General features: G+C 25.6%; 1 protein-coding gene across 1 annotated transcript; it reads right to left on the reverse strand.

Annotated features, from left to right (window-relative positions):
• Positions 1-1,213: 1,213 nt before the first annotated feature.
• LOC113846238 (peroxidase P7-like) lies at positions 1,214-3,972 on the reverse strand. The gene is made up of 4 exons (XM_027474268.1): positions 3,772-3,972; positions 3,395-3,586; positions 2,704-2,869; positions 1,214-1,599 (listed from the first exon to the last, which is right to left on the reverse strand). The coding sequence occupies exons 1-4, from the start codon at positions 3,970-3,972 to the stop codon at positions 1,214-1,216; spliced, it is 945 nt and encodes a 314-aa protein (XP_027330069.1).
• Between the last annotated feature and the right edge of the window lie 5,722 nt (positions 3,973-9,694).

Genomic DNA, 9,694 nt, shown 5'->3' on the forward strand with positions numbered 1-9,694 from the left:
TATAAATTAACAAATTATGTATTATTATTTCACCGAGATAGTAGAGGGTCCTCTATCATCAACTGATTGTAATTTTTTTTGTTTTTCCTTTATGATTGTTATATTTAATATTATCAGACTCAAGAACAAGGGGGGAAATCAAAGCTACCCCTTCTATTGATCTAATGTATTTGATTAAAAATTGAAAAAAAAGGTTTATCATATTATAAGCCCATGGAAAAGACACTTAGTTTTCTTAATTTGTTGTTAAATGGTTTTTGGTGTCCACAAAGAGTTGTTTGTTGATATGAATAAGTTGGACTCTAATCACTTTGTTTGGGACCAATGTCACCCTAATCCAACAATTATCAATGTCAAGTGAACCAATGATCTCCCATCAAAAGCTTTGTCTCAGTATTCTTATTGCAAATGAACAGTTATTTCACCTTAACATTCACAGCATGCTGCTCCACTATCAAAAGAAAAATCTGACATGTTTAGTCACTTTATAATGAATCACACAGAACAACAATGTACGTAGAACAGTAGAATTACGATATCAATCATATGATCACCAATTCATTTGAGTAATGCAACAAAAATGTACTTAGTCTAATCATGAAAGAGATGTTCAATATGGTCTTCCCCGAATTATCCATAGGAAGCCCATTGGACCCAAAACAAAAAGAGTTCTGCAATAACAGTCCAATTCTGCTGGTATTCTATTATTAATTTTTTATATATTATAAACTATAAATTTTATTTTTAAATATGAATATATTTCTTCTTTTATTTTTTGATTATGAAACTTAATTTTATTATTACTTAACAACTTTTCATATTTAATTTTTTTACACCAATGATTATCTAAAATCCTTGTTTGGCGAATGCATAGAGATATATTTTCTAGATACATAGCTAGGTAACAAACGTAACAATTAGAGGCTGATATTATTTATGTGGCTTATTATCGTCCGTGTTGATGCTATATGTCTGCTGGTTATGTTGATTGCACATGTTAGCAGGGATGATGAGATGCTTTTGACAAAGTCCTGCTTATATAATATACATGTAAAACCAGGTAATTTATTGATGATAAACTAATTTGCTTGACAGTGCAAGAGTCAAGTTATTTGACATAATTTTCGAAACAGCGCAAGGATCAAGTTGAAACATCATTTTGGAGGAGGGAAATTGAATTTATACTAGACATATACATCGCTTGCTAAAGTTTTCAATTGACTTTCCCGCAATTGATTCTGATCTGGCCCTTGCTTCCTGTGAGAGGCTTGATGCTGCTCATTTTGACCATGCCCTTGGCAAAGTCTTCAAAGAACGCAGCGGTATTTGTAGCGTATTTTCTTACCAGATTGTCAGTAGAACTACCGTTGAATAGCTCCTGGTCGGAATGAAGAAGAGCCTTTTTGCTCAATAAATTCTGAAAATATAAATTATCGAAATGGATTGGAGTTTGGTGGTCAAGCGGTTCCAGATTTTCGTCATTTCCACTTCTGGGGCACTTGCTCTGCAGGAACTTGCGGTAGGATGGCTCAACGTTGGAGTCATTGTAGATGTGTGCTAGGAAATTTCTGCATTGAGCCAAGCCAATGGTATGTGCCCCTGTTATTGAAAGTTACTGTGAGTGAATTGAAACACTTCATGAACATGGCAAGCCGAAATGGAAGATATTGCATTGAGTGTTCTTTCACAGGAGCACACAATTCAGCAAATGGAAGATATTGTACAAAAGAATAGTTTTTTTTAATCTAAAGGGGAAGTTATTATATTCTCCAGGAAAAAGAAGAAGAAGAAGAAATAACCATATTCAGCCAAATATATTTCCATACACAAGCTTAGAAGAATAGAGGGGTAATGTTTTTGGCAATAAATAGGTGGAGCAAACCTTAAACGGACGGGTCGTAGAATCGACTTCGACGTAGAAATTATATAAAGATACATAGATTAATATGATGGGATATTTAATAATGAAATAATAGAATGAAAAAGAGATGAGATCAGCTTTATACAATGAAAAATATAATTATCATGCCCCTGATTAAGAATTTTGTGATAAAATGAAAGATACTTTTTATTGCATTATTTGAAAAATTAACTGAATAATAAGAAAATTAGTAAAAAAATAAGTTGGTTTCAATTTCATACCTCAATGGAAAGCAGTTCAATAAACAATGACTGCGTACTGGATGACATGATATAAAATAAATTTTGGACCTGTTTATGCTATAAATTTATTTTTAAATATTTTAGAATTTTTCTTATAAGTTAAAAATACTAGTTTCTGGAAAAAGCTCTAAAAAAGCAGAATCACAAGTTTACTTTTTCTATCATACAAAGCTTGGATAAAGTGAAAAGGAAGTCTCAAAAATTCTTCACTTTTCTTAAGAGTTCATCACTTGGAAAATCTAAATAAATACGGATCATTTTCTAAAATAAACTATGAATGGAAGAAAGTTCACATGTCGACACAATTATTCCACGCTTTCAAAAGCACAACTTTTGGAACCCAAACGCGATTAAGCCTTTATTTAAACTGATAGAAAATATTTCATCAGCTGTTACTTGAAAAATTTAGATTGTGGAAGCAAGGTTGAAGATAATGAAATTTAAATAACAACCAAATAAAAATAGTATTAAAAAATTTGAAATTTGAGGTAAAGTGCTCCTATACGTGTAAATGTAGTACATCTCTGATTGTTATGGTACCTGAAAGAGCCACCAAGTCTGTAACAGAGAGGCCTTGGTTAGCAAAATTTTTTATGAGAGCACTTAAACTGAGGAACGGCGCAGGAATGCTGTCATTAGCATCCTTTCTGCTTGCTGTAGTTGAATCTCTTCTTCCCAATCCAACTTCCCAGGAAGGGCCTCCTAACTGCAAGTGTTATCCTCAGAAAATAAAAATTTAAAAATACTCAGTGCTATTTACTCTTGCTTTACAATGCCCATAATAATTGATAATGCTTAATAGGTTAATATTGGAAATATACTAAGCTTCTTATAAAAAGGTATTGTGACCATCTTAAGATAACGTGTGTTTTGGTGTTTCAGCATTAAAACTAGATAAATTTTAGTATAATTTTATAATCAAACTAAACCTAATTTATTACAAAAAGTTAAAAGAAAGGAAGACTTTTTAACTTTATATATAAGATGAAAAGTGTCGGTAACACATTCTGAAATACATTTTTTAACATATTTATTTATTTTTATTAAAACTTATGTGAATTTTATTTTTTTACTTATAATTTAATATTTTTTTGTATTTTTATAATTTTTAATAAATTTTAAAATTATAATTAAGAGTACGATAAAAAGAGTCAATTTTTAGCATCTTGGTACAGAATTCTAATTAACCATATTTTTAACACTGTTAATAGATATAATAATAGAATAATACATGAACCACAGAGTCTCGAGCTGCAAGAGCAAGAATATCAGCACATGAGACCACTTCTGGGCATTGTTTCTCCACATCAGCTTTAATATCATCAATGACGTTGAATCCTCTGGCTGATTTGTTGTTAGCTGCTGCTGTCTGCTCTCCTATGAAACTGCTTGTATCATCCAACAATATGGATGCATCACAGCCCTGAACATCGTTGTGTCAATAAGCCAAGTTAAGTGTAAACAAAATGTTAACATAAACACATTAAAAAAAAACTTAAACAGCCATGTAAAGCATAAATTGCAACTAGTAATCTTAAAATAAACGTGTATTTATAGCAATTTAAATGTGAATTCAAAGACACTAATAATGTGTTAATATATACTCACATTTACAAAGCAGTCATGGAAATGCAATCGGAGCAAGGAAGCTCCCACGCGTGGTTCATTTTGAAGTGCTTTAATGACTCCTCTCTTCACAATAGTTAACAAGTTTGGGCAGCAATCAGAGTAAAAGTCTGTGCATAGCTCTGATCCATAAGCTGTAGCCGCAGCCACAAGAACAAGGAAGAGGAAGTAGGGAGAAGCCATCTGGGATTTCATTGAGGACACAAATTAATTAGTTAATTGGACAAAGTGTTTATAAAAGCAGAATAGTAGGATCTTCCTGTTCATTGAAGTAATGTTTGATAGAGGTGTTAACACAACAGTCAAATGTACCTGTTTTATTTTATATGATTAAATGTGTTTTTTTATAAATATAATAAACAATATACATTTATGGTTAAGTAAAAATAGACATAATATTATCTTGCTAAAGTTATACATTTATTACAAATATAAATTTGTTAAGTGTTATAATAACTTTCGTTTGTTTTTGTCTGATAAAAATTAACTTTGTTTTGTAAAAAAATGTGAATTTATATTAACAAATAATGTTCTTATTATTAGCATTAACTATATGTTTGTACTAAAAATTTAATTTTATTAAAAGAATATACTAATAAAATTAATCTAATATTATATCATTAATAAATGATAATTTTTTATAGTATATGTTCATAATATTAAAAATTATACCTAAAAGTAAGTTCAAATATAACATAATAATTAAAGCAATCATCATCGGATTCTTTTGTAAGAATTCTGAAAATATTGTTGTATGGACTTTTAGAAACAAAATACTTCAAATCTATTTGATTAAATCACTTTTAATTGTTTTTGGAATTTCCTTTTGTATAACTAATGTTTTGAGCTAAATAAATTTTAAAAAATAAAGTACTCTTTTTTACTATTAATATAATTAATTTTATCCATTATTTAACCATAATTACTATAAAACTTTTTTTAAAAAAGTTACTACTTACTATTTTAAATTCTTTAAAATATATACAGAATAAAAATAAGTTAGACTATTTGATAAGAACTTATAAATTAGTTTTTTTTAAAGTTTAACTTAACTTAATCTATTTAAATAATAAATTTTATTTAAAATTTTTAAAAGATGTAATTAATTAAATAAGTCAATTTTAACTGTAAAAAAAATTATTAGAATAATTTATATAAAACTCATAAAATTTAATATAAATATTAAATTAAATTTTAAAATAAATAAAATATTAAATTATAAATTCTAATATTTTTTTATTATAGTTAAAGAATATCTCTATTATATCCTTTTAAATGAGAGAGTCTTGTTTGGTAGATCTGTATACATAATGTTAATTTATATTTGTGTTGTTTTAATTATATATTTTGATAAAATAAAAATATATAATTTTATTATACATATTCAAGGTTTTAAAGTATTTTTTTATAATTTATTTAAATATAATTCTTATACTTTTATAAAGACATATTTAGATAATTTAATAATTTTTTATAAAGTAGTTTAATAACCTGTTAAAGGTCTTAATATAAAGTAGGTTATTAATAACACTAATAAATTAAAATATACTTTTAAAAAATTTAAATTAAACTTAATAAAAAGTTTATAATAAATAATAGACCTACATAAATTTTAAAATTATTAAACAAGTTAAATTTATTTATGTAAAATCTAACCTAATATATTTTTATCTCTAAATATATATAATATTTAATTAATTTTGATAATGTAATTAAGTTTTTTATCCTTTAAAAATTAAATTTTTATCTTTTATTTTAAATTTTTTTACCAACAAGTTTCTTATATAAAAAATTATTACAAAATATTGCATTCTATTTAAGTTTTTCATCTAGTTACACAAGTTTTTTTTTTCTATTCCTTCATTTTAGGGAAATCAAATAAAAAATAATATTTATGAGAATTTTAAATAAAAAGTTTATTATACTTAAAGGAACTAAATAAAAATACAAAAGAGTCATTTAATAATATATATATATATATAAAAAAGGAATCAGTTAATAATGTTTTATGCTACTCATAGTAGCTTCTAGGATTTTATTTGCTTGTGTATCAGAAAGGTGCACTTAGTAGTTTTTGATTTATGCATGACAGCTTCAGAACACAACCAAACATGCCCTAGCTAATCTAGTTTAAACCAATTTTTTTTTACCAGAAAATAGATATTAGTTTAGGGGCTAATTATTGCCTTTTGGAAGCGAGGATTTTTAGCAGTTTCGTTCGTCCAAAAATGAGTCCCATAATTGTTTCGCTTTTTCCGTGCATGGACTGTTCAATCAATGTTTGTTTTGGGAGAGGAGTGGTCCACCATGAAAGGGTTCCTATGCTGGGACAGGTAAGGCTTCAAATCATTATAGAAGAAAAATGCTTATAATATATACTTTTTCATTCATAGAATGAATTTTAGGTAAATTTAATTTAATAATGAAAATTACTGATCTCCGAGAAAAGAACCACAATAACAAAATTTAAAAATATTCGAATAATAAACTAATTAGTCACCTTTCTGAACTGTTGTATGTGATGATTAGTCATGAAAGCACAATGTATCCAACGCAGAGGTCAAGTTTTACTTTTCCCCCTAAAACAGCATCAATGCAAAAATTATGGAGGATTTTGAAGTATTTCTTGTGCTTAATGGCCTGGTAACTCGACTTAGAATTAATGGCCATCATAAAGAAAGGAGAAATTTTGTAACTTTTTAGCTTTGTCAATGAAATAATTTTACCATATGGGAGAGTTTTGTCATGCCCTATGGGGCTTGTTTAATTTATCATATTTATTAACTTGTATATATAAAGACAAGTTTTATTCACCCATTACTTTTGAATTAGTTTTTATCTACTTATTTCTTAAGGGTGTAATACTATATTTCGTCTTATTCACGTGCTTTATTCTTATCTTAAGCAAGAGAAGTTGCTGTCTCACGACTTTCAACTTCACCGACAGAATCACTACCAATTCAAATATGGAGACGAGAACAACGTATAAAAATCATCTAAATTAACAGTGCGTACAAGGCCCATAGAGTAAACTAAAAAATTATTAGAGTTGGTAAAATGGTTAGGTTTAATCACCTTAGTTGGATTAAATATATTAAAATATAAATATAAATTTTAAGTTTAAATTAATTTAAATTTTTAGTCTGATTTACTTGAACTTCTCTTTTATTGTTTTTAACTTAGACTAGTATTTATTCATAAAATATAAACTTAAACTGGGTTTACTTTTTTTTTTATTTTATTTTGTAATCTAAATAAAATGTAGATAGATGATGATTACTCGATAGATAAAGTCTGAAACTCATTAGGTTGAATGGCCTATTTTAATAACTCTAGATATGATTTTGTATTTTATAAGTTGTGAATTCAAATATTCATTTCATCTTTTTAAACATGATTTTCTTATAGTTTTTTTTTTAAAGCTGAAACACTTCTTATTTTGAATTATGTGTCATTCTTTTGTCTTATATATTTTTTAGAAAACAATTATAATAGGTACTTTTTGAATTCAAAGAGTTTTACTTTCTTAAATTGATGCCATGCCTTGATCTAAAAGTGCTCAGAAAAAAATCAATAATTTAGAGTTTTGTTCAACTTTTTCCTTTGTTTTCTTTCCCCTTTTAATTACTCGATTATCTCAACATATATAAATTTTTAAAAAATATGATTGTCTGTCTATTATAGATTTGCTGATGATCTTATCATCTACAGATTAGTCGGTGAGTGACAGCTTTGCTCAAAGTTGCGACATACAGAAAAAAATTGGTAACTTACGATTGAATAACTCCCAAATTTGTAAAATAAATCGATAAATATACAGTTTTGTTAAGCTTAAATGTTTAAAAATAATTATTATTATACCACCGGTGATTGCAATGGTTAAATATTTGGAAAAAAAATTGCTAATCATTTTATATTTTTATGTTTTCAATATAGTAAATAAATGAAATTATCGCAACCAGACAGAATGCTATGATAAAAAATATATTTAAAAAAAATATCTTTTAAGAATAAAAATATTTTTTTAAAAATCAGAGAGTCGCTATGAAAGTTTATTTTAAAAAAAATTAGAAAAACTTTAAAATAATATGATTTTAAATCAAAAATAAGTTTGGGAACAGAGATGACAACAGATAAAGTATCTGAAGAGCACCCGTAAAATTTACTCACTATGAGTAGGATATTTACTCGCTATATGAGTATAAGTATAGGTGTAGGTAAAAACTCACAAATTTTAATAGGAATGGGTGCAGGTATAGGTATCTAAGTACTCACTCTGCTCCATACCTGTATATATATATATATATATATATATATATATATATATATATATATATATATGCTTTAACTTTGTTCTATAACTATGTATTGAATTTTTATATTATTATTATACTACTTATATGAAGTTATATATGATTAATATAAAAATATATTTAATAATAAAATAAACTAAAAAATTTATTTTGGTTTATATTTTTAATAGAAAAATTTATTTACTATTTTATATCATTTAATTAGGCTAATAAAATTTAATTATTACATAATTGATATGAGATTGACTTTTTTTAAAAATATTATTTATATGTGATATATATATATAAAATATTTTTCACACAAATATTTTTGTTAATAAAATTATATTGATATTTAAATCATAAAGCAAATGATAAATACTAAATATAATATAAATATTTTATAAATTTTACAACCATCTACTATTACCGTAAACTTATTATTTATTGATAATATTTAAATTTAATTTTTTATATTTTAATTTAAAATAATATTTTTTTTATACAACATGTGCATTACAAGCACAATTATAATCTGTTGAATCTAAATAATATTATTCTTACTATTTATTTATATTCAAAGAAGTTTTTGAAAAGATATAAAAGATAAAAATTTATTGTTAATTCTTATTTGTTAATTTTTCTTTAGATAAAAAAGTATATTTTTTTTATATACATATATATTTCTTTGTTATAAAATTTTATTATGACCATTTATCTTTTATTCAAATTCTTTCTTTTAAATTTATATACATTAAATATTTAATTCATTAAAATAATTTTTTAAAATTTATATTTTTGACAAAATATTTTTGTATAGTACATGATTTAAAAATACTAGTATTGATATATATATATATATATATATTATTGTATTATTTTAATTAAATCTATTATTTTTTTATAATTTAAAATTTAAAAGTTTAAAAAAATATTTTATGTATCAACTTTTCATTGTTATTACTTTAACTTCTCTACCCTAACTCTACTATATGTTTCATTAAAATATAACAACTACGAAATGATATTCATTAGAGTTACTTGTCAACGTCGCCACAAGAGTTTACCAAGTGATTTCACACGAAAGGTCAACCATTGTGCAGATTTATTTTTTTATCGCTCTGACGTTGCCGATCAATTGAATCTTACACCAGATAGGGTCATCGTCGACAAATAACTTGTGTGTTTAGTTTCGCTTATTATTTCTAAGAATTTTAGTTTAAAAAATTATTATATTAAGATACATTTAACACTTGTGATATTTGAATATTTATTTTTTATCTATATTTGTACCTTATTCGACAACTACATATTAAATTTTTATATTATTACGCTACTTATGTGAAATTATATAAATATATTTTTCTTTATGAATATTTTTTTCTCAAACAAGCGCCGGTAATGGGTATAAGATGGGTATGCGGATACCTAAAAGGTACGGGTACGAGGATTAATGTTCATACTCACGCAGGTATGGGCTGGGTATAGGTATTTTTTTAAAACGCGGGTATAAGGATTGGTACTATAGTACTCTACCTATTGTCATCCCTATTTGGGAGTCATTTACGTGTAAAGAAGGTATTAACACCTTACAACATTCATTTAAAAATGAT

This window comes from Abrus precatorius, unplaced genomic scaffold (genome assembly GCF_003935025.1).
Source record: "Abrus precatorius isolate BTA unplaced genomic scaffold, Abrus_2018 Scaffold8, whole genome shotgun sequence".
Taxonomy (NCBI): Eukaryota; Viridiplantae; Streptophyta; class Magnoliopsida; order Fabales; family Fabaceae; genus Abrus; species Abrus precatorius.